This window comes from Trachurus japonicus, chromosome 16, assembly GCF_045865225.1.
Source record: "Trachurus japonicus isolate A0001 chromosome 16, Traja_1.0".
Lineage (NCBI taxonomy): Eukaryota > Metazoa > Chordata > Actinopteri > Carangiformes > Carangidae > Trachurus > Trachurus japonicus.
The window spans coordinates 6721573-6748637 of NC_140922.1; the positions used below are offsets into that span (position 1 = coordinate 6721573).

General features: G+C 44.9%; 1 protein-coding gene across 2 annotated transcripts in view; it reads left to right on the forward strand.

The window, feature by feature from the left end:
* The window catches only part of rftn1b (raftlin, lipid raft linker 1b), a 124877-nt gene that overhangs the window by 77598 nt on the left and 20214 nt on the right, over positions 1-27065 (forward strand). For both annotated transcript variants that reach the window (XM_085803565.1, XM_085803566.1), the window contains exons 6-7: positions 3565-3768; positions 23128-23246. In XM_085803565.1, the coding sequence (XP_085659691.1) occupies positions 3565-3768; positions 23128-23246 (323 nt within the window). The remainder of the gene's footprint in view (positions 1-3564; positions 3769-23127; positions 23247-27065) is intronic.

Sequence of the window (27065 nt, forward strand, 5' to 3'; positions counted from 1 at the left end):
TGTTGGTTGGTTTCCCTCCCTACTTTCCCCTGCTGAAGTTGCCCCAGGGCCAGGCACTTAATGCTTTGTGGCCTCAGTGCTGTGTATCTCCAGTGAGCAGTACACTGCCGAAGAGATGTTTATAGACAAATAAAGGTTAGAAAATGAGCTACCTACCCTCTGCCTGAATTACAGGCGCCTTGGTGCCATAATCACAGCATAATTAGACTGTAATGAAATATAATGCACAGAGAAACTCTCAGCTATTACACAGAAAACAGCTAATATCATGTAATGGATAGAGGCCGAGCGGCATGTTTCTTGCTGGTGGCTGTTATTTTACGTGTGGCTGTTATAAATTTGACCACTGTCTATAAAAGCCCCATCAGTAGAGCTGGAATAATCTGTGTCGAATATGGTTTAATGCTGTTACTTATCTAATTACACCACGATTACAGGAATTTTAGAGCCATGTCCCAGAGCCTTCCTGCATTTCTAAATCAGTTAGTGAACATGACACAATTTTTCAAAAGCAGCCTTCCTCACAACCTGCCTGCAGCTCTCTGAGATACAGAGAGGACAAACCAAACTGATGCATCATCTCAGGCTGGTGCACATGAACAGTAAACCAGTTAATGTGATACAAATAACTACAGAATCAATCACAGTGAGGAAATGTGTCGTTTTGGCAAGTGGAACAAGACATTGTTTCGTTGTCGCCTGTTGCCCAAGATTTGTTTACCATATTGTCCTCGTTGTAACACGGGTAACACAGTGAGGACGAGGGGAGGGTGTGTGAATCTTCGGCTGTGATACGACTTTTCTCGAGAGTGACAAATGACAAGATTATGGAATTTGGTGGCCAGCTGTCACATCAGTCAGACGAGCCAGACAAGAAATGGTTTCTATAAATGATTCATTCTTCCGGGGTGTCTGCCGGACGGATGGACGGATGGAGGAACCAAAGCAACTGAGCCATGACTCCCTCCTTTACCACCACCTCCACCACCCCACATCAAAGTGTGTGTGTGTGTGGGTGGACAGGCGGGTGGCAGTGCTGCACATTCTGCTCATCCATCTGGTTCACTTGGGGAATGACAGTTCGACATTTGCATTCGAAAGAAAAGGGGAAAATGTTACCAAGCTCGATTTGAATTGCTTTCTGCCCGACTCCAACCTCGCTTACATCTCACGTTTGGATTTTTTTTTTCTTTCTTTCTTTTTTCATAGCCAAGCAGAACAAATATTTCACTCGCTCACATCAAGACAAATGAAACTCCTTCCACTTTGATTTAGTGTGATTTGAGCGTGGAGAAGTGACATACGTCCTGTGGGCAGATTTCCAAGCCTGTTTCCCTCTCCTGAGGCCCAATGCATTATGTATATTTTTGCTTGATGTAAACAACGGTTAGCTGGGAGAGCTTTGAATGCATCATTCAAGGTTATTCTATTAATTAACTCAGTTACGAAGAAATGGTTCCTTTTTAAGGTCAGCCTCAGTAGAGTTATATCACTCCTACAAAACGTTAAAAGAAATGTGAGGATGACTTGTGGCATGAATATGATCAAATTGCTTCTGATTCACCTCACGTTTGTTGTTGAAAAAGAACCAATTGGAGGGAGAAAAAAAAGGTAGGCAGCATCCTTGGAAAAAGATTTCCAGCGTTTTTGTGAGTCCAGCTTGGGGCAACACAAATCTCATCTTGTATTACTTTTTCATTTCGCGTCTATTTTGCACCTGCCAGGTGAGAACTTTTGTTCATGATATGATAATGATGCTGAAGGATTTATCCCAGTATCTAGCATACAGATTGGGCCCCGCCAGCAACAAGACTCCAGAAATTAATATGAAACTAATGCAGAATGCAACACAAACGATTGTGTCTGTAAAAAAAATATATATATATAAAATATAGTGTCCTAGAAGCTACATAATAAGATTCTTAGAAATGTAATACCCACAGGAAAATCAATGCACTGAAGTTTTTACATAAATATTCATACTCACCAATCACTACATGCAAAAAGTAAATCATAAAATATTCAATATACTTATTTTTCAGACAAAGTTTGCTAAAGGAAACATAAAGCATCAACCAGACAGCTGACACTTTAGAGCCCAATGCATTTAAAATTCTCTGTTTGGTAACACTTTATTTTAAGGGGTCCTTGTTCCTGTGTATCTACCTAATTAATTACAGTGTAATTACCTATGTAACCGTATGTAATAACATGTACTTACATTGTAAATACATAGTGTATTTTGGTGTACTTACAGGTCCTTGTTACACTTGTAATAAGAAATGCCAAAGTGGCCTCTCTCTTTGCACAAGCATTTCTTATTACAAGTGTAACAAGGACCTGTAAGTACACCAAAATACACTATGTATTTACAATGTAAGTACATGTTATTACATACGGTTACATAGGTAATTACACTGTAATTAATTAGGTAGATACACAGGAACAAGGACCCCTTAAAATAAAGTGTTATATATCTTTATATTTTTGTGTCTCATCTCAATTTCTCAATGGTGCTCAATTTTCCAGTGACCAGTTTCTTGAGATTTTATAATTACATGAAGATTTCAGCATATAATCTTCATGCCTGAAGGTTCACATCTGACCTCTGGTGACCTTGAGAGCCCATTGATCTCCGTATTGTAATTGTCCTTTTTTTTCTTTACTTCATCCGTCTCCATTATGATCATTCTGTCAAAATTGTATCTTTAGGGGCGGCGATTAGCTCACTTGGTAGAGCTGCCACCCCATGTTGAGGCTATAGTCCTCACTGCACAGTATCATTCTGAGCCTTTGACATTGACAAAACATTGCTTCTAACTGTTGCCATAGAAACTATTTTTTGACAACTTCCGTTTTTATTTGGAGCTGCACAGTCATTCACTGGACCTCATTTAAGAAAGTGAGTGAAATAATTCAGATAGAAGAGTATTACCAAGATGGTATGGAGACAAGATTTCAGTCATTATTTATGTGGAAAGCTACAAGGACCCATGCAATCTGTCCTCTTTTCTGCTATATAGTAGGCTATATTCTTTCAAATCTTACAGTACCAGAGTTTTTCACAGCACAAGAAAATCAAATTGGTAGCAACTCTCAAGCAAGTACGCTCACAAATTGGTGTTTTCCTTTATGGCTGATGACCATGAACGCAGTGGCCAACTTTTCTTGGCCAAGAAGTTTGTTGACTGTCCACATATTGGCTGCAATTTCCCTGGTTGCTTATCTCATAGAAAATAAATTTGCTTCCAATTGACCATTACCACGCTGATCACAGTGGGGACGTGTGGTTAGTGTAGAAGAATCCCAGCACACCAAGTTCTCCAAAGAACTAAAAAGTCGAGAGTAAATGAATAGTTATTGCAGCTTGATACTGCAGAGAGTTCTTTGCATTGCATGTAGACAAGAAGAAAGTGCGCCTGCAGATCTGTGGTTTGCAACCAGAAGTATTTCAATAAGTAAGCAGTAAAAGTGGGACTTCCACCACGGCTGCGTTTGTATTGTCTCGCCACACACTGGGTCAAACCTCTGACAAGGTCTTTGTCTTGTGTTGCATCTCTTCAGGGGTGGAGCTGCTGGCTTTGTATAACCATCCACCCGTCCGAGAGGAGCAGGTGAAGTACTACACCGTCAAGGTGCCGCTCCGGGTTCAGAACTGTGACGAGGGAGTGAAAGGCGTGGAGGCCAACTGGCTGGACCATATGACCCAGCACTTCAACAACGGGGCCTCGCTGGTCGATGGATACTTCCATCTGGGCAACATGAAGGGTAAGCCCATGACAAAGATCACAGCTGACCACAAGCTGTTATCACACTCACACACAGTCTAAAACATTAGAATGAGAGATCTGTATAAAACAAATAACACGTTGGCTCTTCCTGGCTTCTTGCTTCAGGACTCTTCTTCTTCTTCTTCTTCTTTCCTATAACACTTTTACCAGTAAAATTGTCAACAACAGGCAGATGCAAAATCCACATCAGCCTTTGTAAAATAAAAGGCCTGTGGCAGGTAATGATGCTCTTTGGCCTGTGTGACATTAATTATGCATGGGTTGTTTTTGTTTTCTTAGCAGAAAACAATCAGATCATATTTGAATAATACTTACTATAATGTGACTGTGGTTATACTTCCTCTGTTGATGTCAGGCAGTGGAGAAAATGTATAATTCAACTCGGTGTCAGCTCGTGTTTGCACAGATTTTAGCCAGTGTTTTCTGATTAATCTATTAATCAAATACTTTAAAAGAAAACATGGAAAAATGAAGAAGGAACACAACAAACAAGAGTGTAAAGGAACTGCCCATTCCATTTAATAAAAAGTGGATGAAGAGTCGAGCACCTTCCTTTCAGGAGCTTGTGGACCAAACTAGAGTCAGATATAAGATGGATATGAAACATTAAGATTGGACGCTTTTGGAATTTGCACGAGCCACAACAAAATAATAATGATGATATATTTGCGTAAACATTATTCCTGGTTAATGAGCATGTTATTGAAATGTAGTCCCTCACTGTATTTAAAAAGGCAGCTCAGTGTTTTTAGACTGTTGTTCTACCACTGCCTCCGCCCGTTAAACTGAGTTATTCCACTGCTATCAGCTTGGATGACAGCAACAGGAGGGATATTCTGCATTGCTAGAAGTGTTGGGCAAAACTGACATACTGCATCTTTTACAAAAGACAGGAGGATGAACTTGATTTCACTGATATGCCTCCTTTCAGTTCAAGAGGCTGTTTGGCATCCTCCTCTAAACTATTTCCTGTTTGGGTTTCCCTCTTCCATCAGACCCCAGCGGCTCTGTGCTTCACTCTGACACTGGAGAAATAAGCCAACCAGAGTAAATAAGAGTCATAATTCATTAATCTGGGAAAGTGAACGCCTCAGCAACTCTGAAACACAGATAATTAACCTGATAACAAATTAGTGCCTCCTTGCATATTTTATGTCCTTAGAATGGAGTAATGAAGTGTATTATTATGATTATATTTTTTCTGCCTATTAGAGTCCTCTAACATATTTTGCATTTTTCATGCACTGCTAAGACTTGGGTCTCATGAACAGTGAAATTACTGGCTAGGATAGGAAGCAGATCAGCTGCATTATGGAAGCGCCTCGCCCTTTCACTGATTTATAGGGCTGAATTCAGCACACGGCTTAAGCTCCACCACTTTAGAAAACAGACAACTTTACAGAGGTGAACGCTGTACTTTGTGGATTTTGGTCTCTGGAGAGCAGCTGGCAGTATGACATCAAAGCGGCATCCCATTTGTTGTTAGCAGCTAATTACACCAAACAGCCGTGCAGCTCAGGGCTTTAGAATCAGTATCCATTCCTGCCGTCTCCATTTTTAGCAACTTCTTTTCAGACGAGTTTGCTGAATTCGTGATGAGACACCGAACATGATGCAGGGGCGACAATCGCAGCCCTAAACATCAAGGACATATCTGACAGCAAAACAACACACTAAAGGACATTGGCTGACAGAGATAGAGACGCATGCAGTAGATGGCAGCGACAGTGACAGTGACAGGCTTGTTTTCAGATATAGCATGCTTCGGCTTGTCAGGCATTGACAGATACATGTGTGGTCTAATGAGTGTAATTGTGCTTTTTTCCAAGACTGACCTTCTTGGGTTGTATTTATTTATTTATTTGTACCCTTTTCCTGTTGTACTATTGCTGTTTATCACTTAGAGGAAATGTTGCTTTTTTATTGTAGATAGATAGAACTGTTCCAACACTTTGACACACAATGAAATAGGGGAGACCGGGGATGGTTGTAACAAGGGGATGGACTTTCACCAATAAGGGATAACATTAGATTTATGTGATCAGTGTCACATGTACCCACTCACTCCCTGACATTGCATGTGAATTTGCATGGCTGTGTCAATAAGTGTGTAGGTTTTACAGCCCCCCCCCAAAAAAACTAATATTTTGGACCAAGCCTAAATTCTGACTAGTATTGATACCGTTGAAGTTTCAATTATGTAACTTGTATAAGATGAAAGAGCAGGTTCTTAGGTAAAATATGAGTCATTTCATCAATGTTTATTTCACATCACCATGCTGGTACAGCCACAGTCAAACAATGGCTGACGGGGGTGGGGGTGGTTGTTACTGTACACCTTTTAACTTTATTGTTTTATTAAGTGTCATCATCTTTATACAGAATTATACATGGACTATGAGCTGCTTCTGATCTCCTGCTGAAGGTTTCCATTCATACATGTTCAGCATTCACTGGTATTATCAGAAGCATTTAGCCATCAGTGATGAATTATTTTTGTTCATATTGAACCATAGGAAGATGCTTTAGTGTTGGAACATGCACCATAAATTTACATAGATGCATGTTTTTATGGTTTGGTCTCAATTTTTAGTTTTTAATCTCACTGTTACAATTGACCCCAGGTTGTACAGTGTTACAACCTACCACGGTAGTGGGGTAGGTTGTAGCAATGGCACTCCTTGCATTTGACATCAAATAGTGACTTTTGTGATATAGTTTGAGAAGTTTAGGGCATTGCTATTTGTAGAGGACAAATGAGGGGACCCTGTGTCAAAATTTGGGAGCCCTACCATGAACACTCTGCAAGTTATGGGAGCTGAGACAAAAAAGTGTTACAACCATTCCCGGTCTCCCCTATCTCAACAGCAGCAAGAGCAGGCCTTGAGTGAAATGACTATCAAATGGATTGCCATGAAATTCACTGTAAATATTCATGTTGGCTTTTGAGAGGAAGTGTAATAACTTTAATAACCCGCCCACTTTTCATATAGTGCCATCGTCAGGTCAAAGTCTCCCATATTTTGATGTATGACCTGTCATGACTCCTGTTCATTCTGGACACTCACCAGCCACCAGATATCCCTGGACCTCTGTGATCAGACGCGCCACCCCACCCCCCACTCCCACCTGACACCTGTTCCTATTTTCCCTCATCACATCCCTCCATATATACTGTACAGCTCCAGTCCCTTTGTTTCCAGTTGAATTGTCTGCCTGGGTTCCTGCGTTTGTCCTGCTTATGTTCCCGTTGTGTTTCCTGCCTACCTGCTATCTACGGTCAAGTCCCTGTTCACTGCTGCCTGGATTCCTGCCTCCTGCCATATTGTCCACCCGTGTTCATCCATGTGGGTCCTTTCTTGTGTCCCTGGCTGAAATGTCCAAATACTTGCTGAAAACTGATGATGATCTTCCATATTAAGTTCTCAGGACCTCAGCTGGTCCTGGTTTGAACTACACACTCTGAGCTCAAAATCCTGCAAACCTGCCTGATTGGAAAGTTTTAAGAAGTTGTAATGCTGCGTAATCTGAGGCAGATTATAAATTCCAATTTGGCGTCTTTGAGAATACAACAGATTTCCCACCAGCCATCCAGCTCCAGATACAATAAAGATGGGATCCTGTGAGCGCTGTGAATCAACGCAAACCACTAGAGATAAACCATAAAATGATAGTTATCTATTATGACACTATTGTTAGTCAGAGACCATAATTCAGTATTAGTTTGAAATTAATTAACCATGCCGCTCTTAGCTTTACTTTATAATCAAGTTGAAAGCTCTCAAAGACGCATCTTTCATATAGAGCACTTCATTGCTCTTGCTGACACACGTGGTGTCCCTCCTTTAAATACAATAAGATTAATTAATGTGATTAGTATATATTATCTGCTGTTAAGTTAAAACTTTTTAAAACTGATCTTCAGAGTTAAAATTGCTTTTATTTCAAGGAACATGAAACTGATGAGATGAATAGTTGGATTTTTTTTTTTTTTGTTTAAACTTCAAATATTTCAAAGGAGGTTAAATCGAAAGCAACTGGACTTAGTTATTTGTCTAGGAAGACGTTTCACCTCTCATCCAAGAGGCTTCATCAGTTCATGTACGCATCTGACCAGGCTGGGACTGGTCCAACTATCTGGTGTGGAGACTCACTATTTAACCTCTTGTGTGGGCGTTCACAAGGGTGATGATGTCACTGGTTCCCTTTTGTGCTCCAAGTGCCAACGACAGTCGTTTAAATGACTGCCTTTGATGGAAGGTTGGTTTCGACTTCGTTAGTGCCCTATTGTGTTATAACGACAGTCGTTGGAGTCACTTGCCACTTGTGAACAGTGGTTGTTCTTTGAGGCTGGATTGTTGAATCTCCTGGGAAGGGATGAAAGGGCAGCATTGTAAATTGGAGATAGGTGGTGTCTGAGGCCACCTCCCCTGTTGAGGGATGGTTTCTCTACTTTTACAAAAATAGCTTCTTTAACTCCTCTTTCAAACCATCTGTCCTCTCTGTCTAGGATTTGGACATTGCTGTCCTCAAAGGAGTGGGCTTTCTCCTTGAGATGTAAATGGACAGCAGAGTCCAGGCCTGAGGAGTTTGCTCTCCTGTGTTGGGCCATGCGTTTATGCAGTGGTTGTTTTGTTTCTCCAATGTAGAGGTCTTTGCATTCCTAGTTGCATTGGACTGCATACACCAGATTGCTTTTGTGGGTGTGTGGTGTTCTGTCCTTGGGATGTACCAATCTCTGTCTGAGTGTGTTGCTGGGTTTGAAATACACAGGGATACAGTGTTTGTTAAAGATCCTCCTGAGTTTTTCTGATACTCCAGACACATATGGAATGACTATGTTGTTTCTCTTGTTTTGTCTTTCTTTCTCAACCACTTTGCTGGTTTTCTTTCTGGAAGCAGCTGCAGTTTTCACAAAGGTCCAGCTAGGGTAACCACAAGTTGTGAGGGCGCCTCTCAGGTGCTTCTGTTCTGCCCCTTGGGCCTGTGAGCTGGTGGGCACGTTATCAGCTCTGTGTTACAAAGTTCTGATAACACCAAGCTTATGTTCCAGAGGGTGGTGAGAGTCGAAAAGTAGATATTGGTCTGTATGTGTGGGTTTTCTGTATACCCCAATGTGGAGGCTCCTGTCCTTTTTCATATGGACGTCACAATCTAAGAAAGGCAGACTATTGTCCTTGACATTCTCTCTGGTGAACTTGATGTTTTTGTCCACTGAGTTAATGTGTTCGGTAAAAGCTTGCACCTCTTTGGTTTTGATTTTAACCCATGTGTCGTCCACATACCTGAACCAGTGGCTCGGTGTTGTTCCTTCAAAGGAGTTTAAAGCCTTTTTCTCTACCTCCTCCATGTACAGATTTGCCACAATAGGGGATACTGGTGAACCCATGGCACAGCCGTGTTTTTGTCTGTAAAATTTGCCGTTGAACTGGAAGTATGTGGTGTTCAGGCACAAATCCAGAAGCTGGCAAATATGTTCGGGTTTGAGTTTTGTTCGGTTTTGCAGGGAGTTGTCTTGTGTGAGTCGTTCTCTTACTGTGGCCGAAGCCTCCATAGTTGGAATACAGGTAAAAAGAGAAGTCACATCATAGGATACCATAGTGTTACACCAGATTCCAATATGAAAAATAATAAATAGAACATGTCTGTATAATTTATATTGCTACTCGGAGTTTGTAGATTATTTACATTGTGTTTGAATGTATTTTCCTGAACATGCCACCTTTCTATTGTCTCTGACACTCGGCTGTTTGACATGGTCCAGGGGGACACAGATTTAAGTATACCCTAAAACACATGTGGCCCTGACGCTCCATCTAAAGATGGGTTCCCATGGTGAAGCTGGATGAAATAAAAGCATTAGCGTGCCTTGTTTGCATACAACTGAGTGTGTGACTTTGTAAGTTTGGTCCAGCGTGGCAGCAATGAGCACGCACAGCATCTGAGCCACAGGGTCAGATATTAGAGTGATATTGAATTTTACAGATCCAAAGCTGCAAGGAGGCCCCGATGTCATAAGACACGCATTAAAGATTCATACACACTGTGGCACTGCCAGCAAACACACACACACAGAAGTATCCATAGATATATTTACAAAGGCACACAAATACAGTCATTTATACACATGGTTTCTCTCTACCTGTACAGAAGGTCACTCAGCTCGCACTCAGCTCGCATGTAGTGTTCACGTGAACCCGCGGTATTCCTAACCAATCAGATCACCTGGCTGAGTGATCGATCGTTGCTGATCACGGAGGGAGAGCAGCGGAGGAGCCGTCATAGTCGGGAGTCGGGACTCACTCATTCATTCATCCTTCATTCATTCAGATTGTGCGTCCATGAGACTGTAAGTGTTCAAGTTGTTTTGTTTATTGTTGAGGACGTATGTTTATGTGGCGGTTAATATTCGCACGGGCCACCCGGTCCATTTATTAATGTGTGACGGCGTCGCCGGAGTTAATTGTTTATATTTTGCCGCCTGCTAGGGATAATAAATAATTAAGGGACCGTCACTCAATTGTTGCATGCCTTTTCAGTGTGCACTGCTTTCAGGGATGTGTTTAATGATTGCATTGTGTTAAATGAATGCATACATTACTGTATCAATATTTCTTTATTAATATTATATATTTTGTCTGTTTATGCCACATTTTATGTTCATAATAATGCAATAATAACCATGCATATAATTCATTTTCATTTATGTTTCTTTTAATTCTCTGTAGAAACCACACACAAGTAAATTCAAGCATCTGATAAATAAATGAGTGGCATGAGAGGAAGTGTGCATCATTGACTGAAATATCATAAGTTCAACTGTTCTGGCAGGACAGCCTGTGGCGATTGCAGATAGACATTTAGAAAGAATCAGTTCAGTTCATTAAAGGGTCTCTGCACCTATTTCACATGGTCCTTCGAGCCGGATCTGCAGTTTCCACAGTTGAATCATGGCTTTTCCTGATAATGTCCGTGCACGCCGTGAAGTTCGTCGACCTCGTTATCTGGACGATTTCCTGGTAGATCTTCCAAGACGTCAGTTATCTCAGTCACACACACTCCATGACCACTCCAACGAGGGAGTAATCAACATTCATGAATCACCTAAACTTCCTTATGATGGACTGACACCACGGAGCCCTGTTCCAGAGGTGGTTTTGTCAGCGCTGAAAGAGATGAGGGAGGACAATAACCAACTCAGGCGAGAGATGCAGACCCTCATCAGTGCTCTCACCCCACACCCTTCAGCTGCTTCTCAGCCTCATGGTTCAAGGCCCAGTGCATTCACCCACACATATGCTCACCAGGCAGAGGACCGTGGCTCCTTTCTAAAGGCTCTAACTCCAGACTTCACATCCACTCCACTGCATTATAGAGCCCAACCTGTCAGCTATCCAGAGGATGACCTGCAGGGTGTGCCATGGCCAGACCCACCTTTCTCAGCTCCATTCCATCCAAGCGAAGAGTCATTCCCTCCACCACCGCCGCCAGTCTCGTATCCTCCCCATGGCTGGGTGTCCACACCTGAGTATGTTGAGCCATATACCAGTCATCGTAGACCACCTACTCACCCTTTTCATCAGGCAGATGAGCAACCTCAGTGGCCACCTGTAGACCTGAAGGAATCAACAGGCTACAGTCAACCACGTTCTCAATCTCATCAGGAGACCACATATCGTGGACCAAAGCCTCAGATTCCATGCTTCACCGCCGAAGACCCTCGTCAGTTTACACGCTTAAAGATAGCGCTGGAGAATATCTTACCTGAAGATGCTACTGAGAGGTTTAAATATCAGATACTCGTTGATCATCTCAAGCTGGAAGACGCCCTCCTGATTGCGGACTCTTACAGTAACAGCCACCACCCTTATAGCAAGACCATGGCCTCTCTGACAGAGCTTTATGGCCAGCCTCACAAATTGGCTTTACAGCGCATCACTGAGGTCTTAGCTGAACCTGCAATCAAGAGTGGTGACAGTAAGGGATTCCGGCTGTTCGCACTGAAGGTGAGAGCGCTAGTTGGTATGCTCGACCAGCTGGGTAGAGAGGGAAGAACTGAACTGGAGTGTGGGTCACACATATCCCGCTTGCTGTCCAAACTTCCACACGACCTGAGAGCACAATTCAAGCGTTTCATTAACCCCCTTCGTACACCTATTCCAACTTTGCTGGATTTCTCCGAGTGGTTAGAGTATGAAGTCCGTGTTCAAGATGATGACATACTAACTCATCAGCCCCGGTCAATACCAGAGGGGCGGTCAGACCGGTTGAGAGGGTTCAAGCCCAAGCAGAAACCTGCTGTCAGCTCTACCACCGTCCTCTATGAACCTGCAATGAGGGAATCAGAGCCTCCTTCACAACTCACATCTCAAGTCAACAAACCAGCGAAGCCCAAGAAGTATTGCCCCTTTTGTGACGATGTTCAGCATTATTTCAATCAGTGCACAGAATTCAAGAAACTCACAAAGGAGCAGAAAGTAACTTGGATCAAAACAGGCAAGCGGTGTTGGAGATGTGGAAGAGATCACCAAGCGGCACAGTGCTATCTCAAGGCCAAATGTCAACAATGTAACAAAACTCACCTGGAAGTATTACATGAGGTCAATTCATCTTCAGCCATGAGACCAGAGAGACCAAGCCCAGAACCAATTCAGCCAGTAACATACTACTTGGACCCAGCCTGGAGAAGTAGTTGCGTGCTGCTGAAGATGGTCAAAGTGTGCCTCTACAATGGGAAAAGGAGGATCGAAACATATGCCATCCTGGACGACGGGTCCGAAAGGACAATTCTCCTCCATGATGCGGCCAGAGAACTAGGACTCCAGGGACAGACTGAGAGCTTGGTTCTGAGAACCATCCGTCAAGATACTAGAACCGTGCCAGGCAGATCAGTTTCATTCTCAGTTTCCGCTGTCGCTCATCCTCAGAAGCGTTTCCGGATCCACAAGGCTTTCACAGCAACTGAGCTCGGCCTTTCTAAACATTCTCATCCCGTTGAAGCTCTCCAGAAGACCTACCGTCACCTTAGAGGTCTCCCTCTTCAGTCATTCAATCAAGAGCAACCATTGTTGCTCATCGGCTCAGACTATCCGCACCTGATCACCCCAGTTGAGCCTGTGCATCTAGGACCACCAGGCGGACCAGCTGCACTGAAGACACGCCTCGGCTGGACACTCCAGGGGCCTGCTAAAGTCCTCATGCATCAGTCCTCCACTCCTCAGTGTCTGTTGACCAACACCTTATCACCATCTGCAGAACTCCTGAGTCATGTGACTAAACTCTGGCAAATGGATATTTTGCCGTACCGGAACGAGAAGCTCATCACTCGGTCAAAACAGGACACGGCAGCAATCAGAAGACTGGAAGATAAGACCACTAGAGTGGAAGTGGATGGTGTGCAAAGGTACGCAACGCCCCTGCTGTGGAAGGAAGATGCTCCTCCTCTCCATTCTCCTAAGGAGGCCGTGCTAGGTCATTTGCGCGGGACTGAGAAGCGCCTTTCCCAGGATCCTGTCAGAGCAGACACCTACAACCAGGAGATCAAGAAGTTGCTGGATGCGGGTTACGTCGTCAAGTTAACCGCAGATGGAGCACAAGCCAAAGTCAACTCGTGGTACATTCCTCATCATATGGTCTGTCATAATGGTAAGGATCGTATCGTGTTCAACTGTTCTTTCATGTATCAAAGTGTGAGCCTCAATGAACAGCTACTTCCCGGGCCCATATTAGGATCCACTCTGCTGGGAGTGTTGCTCCGGTTCAGGGAGTATCCGGTGGCAGTGAGTAGCGATATAAAAGGGATGTTCCATCAAGTGCGCCTCCTGCCTGAGGACAAGCCCTTCCTCCGGTTCCTCTGGAGAGAGATGGATCGCAGTGCAGCACCGGACGTCTATGAGTGGCAAGTGTTGCCCTTCGGGACAACGTGCAGTCCTTGCTGCGCCACCTTCGCGCTTCAAAGACACGTCCTAGATCATAGTAGCCCAGGTGAGGACATCCGTCACTCTGTTGAGAACTGCTTTTATGTAGACAACCTTCTCCAGAGTTTCATCTCCGAGCAAGAAGCCAAGCAGCTCATCACAAAGCTACACCCACTTCTCCTCTCAGGTGGGTTTGAACTACGCCAGTGGGCTACCAATGTTCCTGACATCATCAGTCACCTGCCATCAGAATCAAAAGCAGAGAGTAGGGAACTGTGGCTATCACTGGATGGAGCTGACACACCAGAGCGAGCTTTGGGGCTGTTGTGGCACTGCACGTCTGACACCATCACTTACCAGCTTCGTCAAACAGAGCAGCACCAACCAACGATGCGCAGCATCTATCGGGTCTTAGCGAGACAATATGACCCTCTTGGCCTGCTCATCCCTTTCACCACTCGAGCCAAGATATTGGTGCAGCGTCTCTGGAGTAAGAAAAGAGACTGGGATGATCCACAGTTGCCAGATGATCTGCTCCAGCAATGGTATGCCTGGGAGAGTGAACTACAACAGCTCCCTTCTATCTCTCTGCCTAGATGTTATGTTGACCTGGCGACAGACATCTCAGCTTGCACTCAGACTATTCACATCTTCTCAGATGCATCGGAGAAAGCTTATGGGGCTGTAGCCTATCTTCGTACAGTGGATCATTCAGGTAATGTTCAAGTGGCATTCCTAGCTGCCAGATCCCGAGTTTCCCCAGTTCGCCAGCAGTCCATCCCAAGATTGGAACTCTGTGCTGCTCACATTGGAGCACAGCTCTCTGCTGTCCTAAGGAAGGAGCTAACTGTCCAGGTCTCCAGTATCACCTATTGGACAGACTCCACCACAGTCTTGAAGTGGCTGCAGTCACAATCTTGTCGCTACAAGGTATTTGTCGGGTCCAGAGTTGCTGACATTCAGGAGCTGACTGAGGATAGTCCTTGGAGATATGTCAGTTCTGGAGACAACCCTGCTGATGACATAACCAGAGGGCTGGCTTTGTCACAGCTCCTTGGTCGCAACCGGTGGAGCCATGGACCTCTCTTCTTGTGGCAGGACGAATCATCCTGGCCAGCCTCTCCAGACATCTCCCTGTCAGAGGACCCAGTTGAACTGCGTAAGGCCAACTTCTGTGGACATGTTTCAGTGACTACTGATAAACCTTTGCCTGATCCTAGTACTTTCAACAACTTCAAGGAGCTGCTTGAAGCCTCAGTCCAGGCAGGTAATGGGGCGGCCGCCTCCTCAAGCCCAACAGCAGACGACTACAGACAAGCTGAAATGGCACTCTTCAGGAAAGTGCAGGAAGACTGTTTCCCGGAAGAGTTCGCTCTCCTGGCCTCTCAGAAATCAGTCCCTAACAGCAGTCGATTGCTTACATTGGCACCTGAGTACAACAAGGAAGCTCGGTTGATCCGTGTCGGGGGTCGCCTTCGCAGATGCGATGAGCTTAATCAAGACAATCTACATCCAATCGTACTCGATCCCCATCATCACATCACCAAATTGGTCATTCAGGATTTTGATGGTCGCCTTGCTCACCCAGGACCAGAAAGAGTCTTTGCTGAGCTACGCAGACGGTTCTGGATCCTTCGTGGAAGAGAAGCTGTCAGGAAGCATCAATACAACTGCCCTGAATGTCGCCGATGGCGCAGCAGTCCAATCATCCCCAAGATGGCTGACCTTCCCCCATCCAACTTGCGACTCCACCGTCCAGCGTTCTACTCCACAGGTGTGGACTGTTTCGGACCATACCTTGTCAAGATGGGGCGGCGCACAGAGAAGAGATGGGGGATAATATTCAAGTGTCTAACAACTCATGGTGTCCATCTTGATCTGCTCGCCAATATGGACACTGACTCATTTCTGATGGCCCTTCGGCGCTTCATAGCGAGGCGAGGAAAGCCCTTCGAGTTATTATCGGACCAGGGTACAAACTTCAAAGGCGGCAGCTCTGAGCTCAAGGATGCTTTCACCTCACTTTCGCCAGCTCTGCAGGAACAGCTTGCTAGTCAGCAAATTCATTTTCGGTTCAACCCCCCATATGCACCACACTTCGGTGGTTCTTGGGAGCGAGAAATCCGCTCTATCAAGTCTGCTCTACACACCACACTGGGGTCTCAGAGTGTCACAGAAGAAGTCTTGAGGACGATACTGACTGAGGTGGAGAACATTGTCAACTCCAAACCCCTGGGTTACACCTCATCGGATGTTGCAGACCCAGATGCAATCACGCCCAATATGCTCCTTATGGGGCGGCTTGACCCCTCCACACCACAGGTAATCTACTCAGATACAGAGCTCCTCAGCCGTCGTAGATGGAGGCATTGTCAAGCCTTGGCTGATCAATTTTGGATCCACTTCATCAGGAACTATCTGCCTTCCCTCCAGACTCGTTCCAAGTGGCAACAAGACACAGATGACCTAACGGTTGGGACAATCGTTCTCATAGTGGATCAGCAACTACCACGGGCTCTGTGGCCAGTAGGGAAAGTTACAGCAGTCATCTCTGGTTCTGATGGCAAGGTGCGAACTGCACAGGTCCAAGTTAAGGACAAGATGTACACACGTGCAGTTGCTCGGCTCATTAGACTCCCTGCACTTCCTCACGATGTTCCTGGCTGACCTTCACTTGATTCAATTTTGCTTTGCAAAATTGGGGGCGGCTGTACAGAAGGTCACTCAGCTCGCACTCAGCTCGCATGTAGTGTTCACGTGAACCCGCGGTATTCCTAACCAATCAGATCACCTGGCTGAGTGATCGATCGTTGCTGATCACGGAGGGAGAGCAGCGGAGGAGCCGTCATAGTCGGGAGTCGGGACTCACTCATTCATTCATCCTTCATTCATTCAGATTGTGCGTCCATGAGACTGTAAGTGTTCAAGTTGTTTTGTTTATTGTTGAGGACGTATGTTTATGTGGCGGTTAATATTCGCACGGGCCACCCGGTCCATTTATTAATGTGTGACGGCGTCGCCGGAGTTAATTGTTTATATTTTGCCGCCTGCTAGGGATAATAAATAATTAAGGGACCGTCACTCAATTGTTGCATGCCTTTTCAGTGTGCACTGCTTTCAGGGATGTGTTTAATGATTGCATTGTGTTAAATGAATGCATACATTACTGTATCAATATTTCTTTATTAATATTATATATTTTGTCTGTTTATGCCACATTTTATGTTCATAATAATGCAATAATAACCATGCATATAATTCATTTTCATTTATGTTTCTTTTAATTCTCTGTAGAAACCACACACAAGTAAATTCAAGCATCTGATAAATAAATGAGTGGCATGAGAGGAAGTGTGCATCATTGACTGAAATATCATAAGTTCAACTGTTCTGGCAGGACAGCCTGTGGCGATTGCAGATAGACATTTAGAAAGAATCAGTTCAGTTCATTAAAGGGTCTCTGCACCTATTTCACACTACCTGAATGTGATATGAGGTGCAGTGTGGGGGGTGTTGGGTTTGTTTACTAAAGAACTGACAGTAATGGTGTTGACGGGGAGTTTGCCTTTGTTACTTGTATAGCTTAAGCTATCTCTAGAGCCACAATGAGGATTTGTAGCACTGTTGTGAGACATTGAGCTATTCATACGCATGACAGTCAGCCCTCACTGGTTTCTAAATTTGGGCAAAGCCAGTGAAGGGAGACAAAAAGAGAGAGCAAGAAAGACAGAGAGAGAGAGAGAAGGAGATGCAGGGAATATGAAATTCCAATAAGGTGTTTTTCTTTTCTTTTTTTTCTAACTGTGAAATGAAATTCAGGGAAGGAAACGATGTGCAAGCGTTTCTCTGAGACAAAAGTTGACGAGAGGTGGAATTAGAAGTGAGAGCTCTGGGATGTCTGCACATGTCTGTGTAACATGCATGTGTTTGTTGTGTGGTAGCGGTTCTGTGTATGGGGTCTGACAGCACAGCATGGGATGCAGTCAAGAGACAGGTTGACAGTGTGTTCACTGCAATATATATTTAGGCTCTTACAAATGCAACCAAGCTTGTATCATAATTTTGTTTAAAGGGATAGTTCAACATTGTTACCTTTAACTGTTGGTGCAAGCTATTTTTGAACGGCGGAGCAGAGCTTCAAGCTGCTCAGAGCTACGCTACGGAGGCTCATGGGATTTCCTGGTTTCCCTCAACAAACTCATCAAATATACAATCCAACAACTCCAAAACGTAACGCTCCGTTATTATCCCATAGCGTTATGAATGTACAGGTCACAATTGTCCACGAGAGCGTTTTGGAGTTGTTGGATTGTGTTGGATTGTTGAGGGAAACCAAGAAATCCCATCTCTGTAGCGTAGCTCTGAGTAGCTTGCGGCTCTGCTCTGCCGTTCTAAAAATATCTTGTACCGACAAATAAAGGTAACAAATCTACTACTAAGACTATAGGGATTATGGCAATGGGTCAATTTGCCAAAATGTTGAACTACCCCTTTAAAGTGAGAAAGCATCTGCAGGAATCGTTGCATGCTCACAAATGTTGTTAAATGGAAGAATAGAAGATGGTGGAGCTCCAGCGAATGGCAAGACACTCACCTGTTCCCACTGGACTGTGTAAGACAGTGGGCAAAAGTCCAATAACATTGGAGATGATCCTGATGTGGGTTTTGGAGGCAGGCCGTACACTAATGACAGGGTGGGCACTGGGCAGTTTCATAATGTCAGTTTGACCTTGACCAAGACACTGACCCTCAAATTACTCTCCTCCCGTTGGTCTGCCCATGCAGCACCACCTGGTGAACAAGATATGAGCTCCATTAACTATTTACAACACATTACACTCGCAGACTCCCCTCTGGAAGTTATTTTCCCCAACACAAGCTTGACTCTCCCAAATATGTTTATCTTGAAATTGCACCGTGTTAAAAAATGACATCCTGCACGGTGCAGCGTGGATGCAGGATAAATCCCTTCCACGGCTGTAACGGAGCAGATTTCTCACCGTCTATATTTCTGCGTCAGCTGACTCATAAGTGCAGTCGAATGCGTGAATGAACAACTGTAAGTTAGCAGAAAATGGAAATTAATGAATATTAATGCAGATTAAAAATTCATATTTTGGAATTGTATATTAATAGAGCAGACGTACGGTTGCTTACGTGTTTTCACACATGGAGATTTCACTCCCGGATCCTCTGTATTCAGGCCAGAGCCAGTGGACTATACATTTGCAAACACACCCTGGACTCCAGCGGCCATGCTGTCCATCCTGTGCCCTTTCAGCTGAAGTCTGCCCAGTAACCCGCAGGTACCAGCCGGCAGCTGCCAAATCTCTGGCTCCACTGGGAACGGCCACATTCAGTCCACACACATTAGACGCCCTGGTCTCTTTCCCCTCTCTGTCCCTCTCTCTGGATGTCCACTCGTCCTGTTTGAAATATAGATAAGCTGTCAGCAGCCTGTCTCCAGCTCTCTGAGGCAGTTCCTGGCACACATGTTTAAATCATGTCAGCAGACGTGACCTGGGGCAGGGTCACTCTCCAGCTCGGTATAGCGGTCAGCTGGACTCCAAACACAAACCCGCTCATCTGTGCACAGCACTTTGTGAATGCAGTTCCGTTGGATTCAATTATAAAGAAAAACGATTCAAAGATTCAAAGCCATACTGTGATATTCATATATATATATCTGGTTTAGTGCGCTTTCCTCTTTCAGTGTGCTCCATTTGCAGAGGACAGCAGCTGTAGTCAGCCTGAATAGATTCACAGCAGTTGCTATGGAGCCCGATGCTGAGACAGTCACAGCAGGGAAAAAAGAGAAAGGAAAAAAAACATGAACATGTACATGGAAACTTCTCCAACCACTCAAGTGGCATGGGAGGGATTTCTAACAGCCAAATAGTATAAGATGAGATGAGGTTAGGAGGTGCTTTAAAGGGGACATATTATGGAAATATCACTTTCTGAAGGTTCTTTAACATATATTTAGGTGTTTGTCTTGCCTTCTGGCCCCCAGGATGTGAGAATTGACAAAAAAATCTGTAATGTGCAGGTTCCCTAGGTTGAAATCCACATGGTTTTATGAGCTGTTCCCTCAGTTGTCTTCCAGTGATGTAACTACTTTTCAAATTAGCATAACCCCACCCCTACCTGGGACCGGTAGAAGGGACGGGGCAAGCAGTGGTTCATTTGCATTTAAAGGGATAGTTCACCCTAGAATGATATTTCGCTCATTATCTACTCACCCTCATGTGGACTAAGGGCTGGAAGAAGTTTCAGAGTCCACCGTCCCTTCTCTGAGTTACAGGGGGTCTCGGCATAGCAGTGCATGTCCATATAACGGTTGCAAAGGGACACCAGAGCTCTTCGTAAAAAAACACACACAAAAAAACATCCAAATACCTCCATGCTGCTCGTATGTAATGTCCGTCTTGTGCTGAAGCCCCAAATTGCGTAATTGTCCCGGAAAAAATTAAATAAGTCTATATTTTAAGCTTGTTTGTAGCGGAAGCTTCTCGAAGCTCCTCTTCCTGGTCCGTCCAAATCTCGCGTGATTTGCGCCGGCGTCAGTGCGGTTACTGCGAATCACGCGAGATTTGGACGGACCAGGAAGAGGAGCTTCGAGAAGCTTCCGCTACAAACAAGCTTAAAATATAGACTTATTTAATTTTTTTCGGGACAATTACGCAATTTGGGGCTTCAGCACAAGACGGACATTACATACGAGCATCATGGAGGTATTTGGATGTTTTTTTGTGTGTGTTTTTTTACGTAGAGCTCTGGTGTCCCTTTGCAACCGTTATATGGACATGCACTGCTACGCCAAGACCCCCTGTAACTCAGAGAAGGGACTGTGGACTCTGAAACTTCTTCCAGCCCTTAGTCAACATGAGGGTGAGTAGATAATGAGCGAAATATCATTCTAGGGTGAACTATCCCTTTAAAGGGACAGGCACTGAAACCGTTCTGAACAGTGCTGTTTTGAGAGGATGAAAAGAGCTGTGATGTTTGATCTTTGGGGTATTTTGACCAAAGCATGTCACAGACATGTCTTTAAGACACCTGAGAACTATTTTAATTTGTGGAAAAGGGGCATAATATGTCTCCTCTAAACTTCCTGTAGTCCGTCACAGTGAAAACTCTTCCCATCATGTTGATTCAGTTGTTTGAAGGTACTGCACTGCAAGAATCATTTAACTTTGACGTTCACTAGGGTGGATTACACAAGGTTGGCTGTTGGTAAAATACATGCTGAAAGTCACATACGACCATTTAATCAGCAGTCACAACTTGTAGATGATATAAATGAAGTCAGACTGTGCAGCGCTGTGTGATGCACAGCTGCAGTCGACAGCCTCGGTCCTGCATGTGTACTCTCTGTGCTCTTTGCTCTTTCACAGCTCTGTGTGCTGGGAGTCCATGTACAGCAGCAGGTTTGCGAACACGTCCATGAATATTAGGGACACACACAACTTCCAGAGGTTGTCAGTCTGTGTGTGTCAGACTCCGGGGTTGTCCGTTGTTGATCCTCTCTTCTGTCATTTGGGTGCTGACTTAAACTGCTGCGTGTCACCCCGGTGTCACTTGCTGTCACCCTGATCTCTGACTCCTTCCCCCCTCCCCCCATTTGCTGCCGAGCCTTTCAGTCCCAGCGCTGTCACTCTCTGTTTTTAGTGCGACTGTATTTGCATGCCTCGCCCTGCGACCTTGAGCATGTGAGTCACGGAGGGATGGAGACCAATTTTACTGAGGGTGCACTACACAATATTTTTTTTTTTTTTTTTTTTTTGCAAGTGTAAACAACTTATTCTCAGTCGGCCTGCCGGCTGCTCTGCTCAGCTCTCAGTCAATAGGCGCAAGATAATGTTTATTTGTGCACGCAACCGGTGCATTCCCCTGACGGACTCGACGCCCCCAGCTACCAAGTCCTTCTCTTCCACTTCCCTCCTTCTCTCTGCTGTAGCATCTGTCTGCATTATCACCAGAGACAGACTTGCCCCCCCCTGTAGAGCAGCGACGCAGCCCCATGTCGATCTCACCTGAGCGATCCCTGTTGCTCTGGCGGGGAACCGATGGAGGGGCCTCGTCCTCGACGCCTAACGTTTTTCCAAAAAGAATTCTTTCCAATTTACACAGCAAGCGAGGAAGCCTGACGAATGAGGTGGTGGAGCGTTGGACTGGAGGAGGGGAGGAGGAGGGGAGAAGTGGAAGAGAAAAGGCAAAGGGGCGGGATGGAGGTGAACAACGACAATGTCTGTGTTTGAGAGAGCCAGTAGATGTCTGAGAGATGTCTTCAATTGAGCGCACATGGGCCCTAAATGGGTTTTCGGGGAGGGGGGAAATAAAAGAGCCTGTCATCCCTCCACTCTGTCTCTCCCTGTGTCTCGTTCAACCGCTCCTTCTCTCCCCACCTTCCTCTCTTTCTCTCTCTCCGCAGGCTCTCCAGCCGCCTCTCATCCCCCTATTATTAGGGCCCAGTAATGAAATGTGGAGTGTCTGGTATTGGTGCCTGGGCCCCGGCAAACTGTATTAGTGTGTAAATGGTGTGGGAGTAATGAGAAAGCACTAAGGCCAGCCGGGGAGACCGGACCACGGGTCGTGTATTGTGTGTGCGTAAGCGTGTGTGCGTCTAAATGTAATGTGCATGTGCATCAAAAGGAATAACAAGAGACATTGGGTGCAAAGGGGTCCCAGCTCACGGGGGCCAGATGCCAATCCCGCGATTGTTAGCATCCAACAGAGGAGAAGCTTAGAAAATCTATTTGGTCAGCAGCACACAATCTCACTAGTGGCCTAAAGCATCAACGTCAATGTCTTTATGTGGCTCACTTAATTCAAGTCTTTTTAAGGTGAATTATGCAGGCTTAGCAAAAGGATTTATGCTTTAAAGCCTTACGGACTGACTTCATTAAATCAGCGGCTGCATTTTGCCATCGCTAAAATCTGTCCATCTCTTTGAAAGCAATGGTTTTCAGCCGTGATCCCCGGGACACAGAGTACTGCTGGTTTTAAATCCTATCAGCTGCTGCATTCACCTTGCTTCCTAGTTGTAATTAGCCTCTGTTTGGCTGTCAAGCATGAAAACCAGCAGGGCTTTGGGGTCCAGAAAAAACACTGATGTAGCGCATAATGTCTCCTCTCCTTTTATTTTTTTTTAACATCCCAGAAGGGGAATACCTGCCCCTTTCTTTTACACCGTCTCCCTGCATAATGTATAAAGTGCACATTGCTCACACAAATGGCCCACACCACTGGCTATGTAATAAAGGGTGGTGTGCGAATGTGGCTGACTGATATCATTCCATTTCCTCTGGCCTGGAGGGCCTGACGGAGCGGCAGAGACAAGACAGACACACTCCATCCAGTAAATACTCTTTTTCACGGCTGGGTTTTTTTTTTTTTCCTGTCCTCCTTCCTTGCAGATTTGCTGCCTAAGTCAGTGGAAAGTGTCTTCATCTTCCAGGAGGCAAGCGAGGGCGAGCAGAACACGGCCACGCCGACATTCGACGCCATCGTAGTGGAGCAGTGGACCATCATTGACGTGAGTGGGGAGGTTTTATATTTTTGTTCCAGTGTCACAGGTTGTGTTGTCTCTCAGGTAATTTCACTTTTTCAGGAAAGCCAGGTTTTCTAAACATGACGCTCGTATTAAAAGACACAGTGCCACATTTTAGATATAATGATAGACTGATACCATTTTTCTGTGATTAAAACTGTATCCTACAGGGATTACATCCACTTTGGATTTGGAATTTGGACTTTTGAATTTCCCTTCTTATCAAGCTCCCTGTCTAGATAAGGTGTTATATAAATATCTATGTTTCTTTTATAAAGAAGCATTTTATGGAGCTTATTAATTCCTTCATTCTGGGAAAGATGTACTGGTGTGGGCGGAGTTCATAATATCATAATTCCTGTTGCACGCTTGCATTTTTGCTGTTTTTTTAATTTAACCAAGTGTTAACCTACCCAAGTTTAACCATATAAAACCAAAACCAATCAGTTAATTTACATTTGATATATTGCTTCAGTGCATCCAACCATCCGTCTTCAGCCACTTAATCTGGGTCAGGCCGTGGTGGCAGCACATCAGTCAAGGTAGCCCAGACAGCCGCCCCCTCTCCAGAAACATTTTCCAGACCCTCCAGGGATATACCAAGGAGGTCCCAGGCCAGATTAGTCTCATAATCTCTCTCAGTGTGTTTTGGGGGTTCTATCAGTTGGATGAGTCCAGAAAACCACCACTGGAAAGAGCATCCTGATCAGACGCTTCCTGGGCAACACCTCAATTGACTCCTTTAGACATGAAGGAACGGTGGCTCTACTCTGTGTGGCTTCTTACCCAATCCCTCCAGCTGAGTCCAGCCTCTCTGTACAGGAAACTCAATTTGGTCACTTTAAGTCTCCCAGTCACCACCTATAGATGAGGATCTAGATATAGATGGATTCATAAATCAAAAGCTCAGCCCTCTCTTCACCACAACAGTCCAATATAACCCCAACTTTACCTCTAACACCGCTCTGATCCACCTTTCAATCTCCCCCTCATTAAGAAACAACCTGAATGATCTATTCATCTTTACCGCTTATCCCTGCAGGGTCACAGGGGGCTGGAGACAATCCCAGCTGACATAAGGCGAGGGCGGGGTACAGTCTATCACAGGGCCATGTATAGAAAAGAGCAATGCTCACACACTCACACTTATGCAATATAGAGACCCCAGTCAACCTAGCGTGCATGTTTTTGACTGTGAGAGGAAGCTGTTGCACCAGGCACAGCGAGACCATGCAAATAACCCCTGGTCTATGAATCAAAACCCAACAGTGCTAACCACAGTAGTACCATGATAATACCTCCCATAACCACAACCTCCTCAGGCCTCAGATCTCACCTCGATTAAACTCCTGTGGGAGATTTTGAAATCAGGTATTAAATAACACACCACCGTAACCCTAACCCAAATGAGGGAGTATCATTGGGTACTTAAAGAGCAACTAAACCCCTAAACCACTTTTTTCTGCTGAAAACAAATGTATTTGGGTATGAAGTAGTGTTGTTGATTGGTTCTGGTCCAACTTTTGACGTTTTAGTCAAAATATTTCAATTTGGTGTATTTTGTTGTAAAAATGTACGAGTGACTGCCCTCTATGGGTTGAAACAAGGCTACAATCAAATTTTTCTATTGGCTGAGATGGAGGCAGATGACGTTTTGGAGGCAGCTTTCGTCACCGGCCACCAGCTCCCCAGCCAATCAGCACCGGCTGCTGCCTGCGGCTAACGGTTGCTAGGCACTCTAGCTGCTCTGTTGCGGCTAACGGCTGCTAACAGCTGCCTGAATGGGAACGCTAACGAGCTAACGAGCCGGCGGATCGACTGTAGATGCACTGTGTCACGGCTCCGGCGTCCACTCCTAGTAGTGTCCACGCTACTAGTGCTGTTAGAGTCGCTCTTTAGTAGCTCATGTGTGTTTATTACTTTTTTTTTCTCCTTTGTGTGATTTCGCGGGTGTGAATGCAGCGCGGGGGGGAGGGGGGGTCGGAGAGTGCTCCTGGAGCCCCGCCCATAATCAAGGCATTTTTTGAATTTCCAGCTTAGAGCATGTCATCCAAAACTGAGGGGTTTAGTTGCTCTTTAAAGGGGAACTATGTAAGTTCGATCACATTACTTTTACACTGTTTTGCTAACCCTCCTCCCAGCCATGTGCATTTGTTTACAACAAAGCCGGCAAGAAATCAATCGATAGAGTGGTACACAATGTTATACGTCATATACTATGTTACGATGTGTATATTTGTGCATAGTCGTATCTGTCTTAAACAAGAAATTACGGGTTACAGGGTGTATTTGTGTCGCAGTGTTGTAGAGCTGGGACACCGGGCAGCGGCCTTGTTCTGACAAGGTTGGTTTTCAGCCAAGAGAAGCTAGGTGGAAGGCAGAGAGCCTCCATTCTCCCTGGAACAAGCTACAAGTAATTTATCCAACCATCACAATTACTCCAAAGCTGTTTAATTAAGGTAAAAATGTGGCATAGGTAAGCGATCCGGTGGTTTTGGCTAACTTCCTGTCAGCCGATGGAGTTAGCAGTCCCCGCCCTCGTCCCTACGTCACCACATTCACACGCATCCCTTGGCTGCACACACAGAGAGGACCGCCCCTTTATGCCGTTCTCTCTCCTCATTGGATAAAGGTTGTAGGATACAAGGAAAGTTTTCTCCTCGGCTTACAGCAGAGCAGAGTGACTGACAGACCCGTGTTTCAGACCAAACACTCTTTAAAAGTGATTGCTGTCGGAAGATATAACTTTTTAAGACTTATATTAACACAAACATTCTGCTTACTTCTGCTTTAAGCTAGAGTTCTTACATCTTTAATGTTGGTTCATCCTATAACTCCTATCATTAATGCTTATCAATATTGCGATATTTAACAAATATATTATCCTACATTGCTCACCCATTTTAGAACACAAACCCTCTGCTCGTCTTGTATTGTCACTCAGATATTGTGCCTTTCCATCCTCTCCCCACTCTGCAGCCAACTATTCTCCCAACAACCAAAAAGCAAATCTGGCAAATCTCAATTTATGGGACATGTATTGCAGTTGCTTGTCTTATCTGGAGCAAACAAGCCCTTATCTGCCCGCCGATTAGTGTCTCTCCTCAGCACAAGTTCCAAGTTGGAAATTGATTTCTGTCTGACTTGAAGGGTTTGCAGCCATTTCATTGCCTTTCATCTCATGTATGTGTGTGTGTATGTGTCTGTCGTTGTATGTGCATGTGTTTGTGTCCACTAAAGTGTGTGCGAATGGGTTGAGTTTGTGTGTCTGTATGTGTTTGCTGATGCTATCTCAGTAATTGAATTTAGACTTTTTGCGGCCCGTGGCTTTCCAAGTGTGAAAGGAGACTTTTGTCCCCAATATGTGGCTCTCTGATTGTCCAGCCCGGCGCTGATGGCCACATGTGCCAATAAAAAAAGACTCAGTGGCCTGTCGGCTACAGCAGTAGATCCTCCCCTCTTCTGATATGCATGGTAATGTGGTTACAGCTTAATGGATTTCAGGGTCTCCTCAGAAAACGTCCGCAAACGACACCGAACCGGCACCCAGTGTTCCAGGAGATCCAATCAACCGTTCCACCGGGACTTCATCAAAAACTGTCTCACCCGAGCGATCTGCACCATGCCAAATCAGATTGTCAACACACTCTTTCACAAAGGCCGACCAGGGTCTCACATCATCACCATTCACTCATTGTGATAACTGCCGAAAATTGATATGCAAAGTGTCCTCACGGCTCATTATTGTTCCAGTGCTGGGATAATTACAATGATATAAGGCTGAATATTGATTGCGGGTGTTTC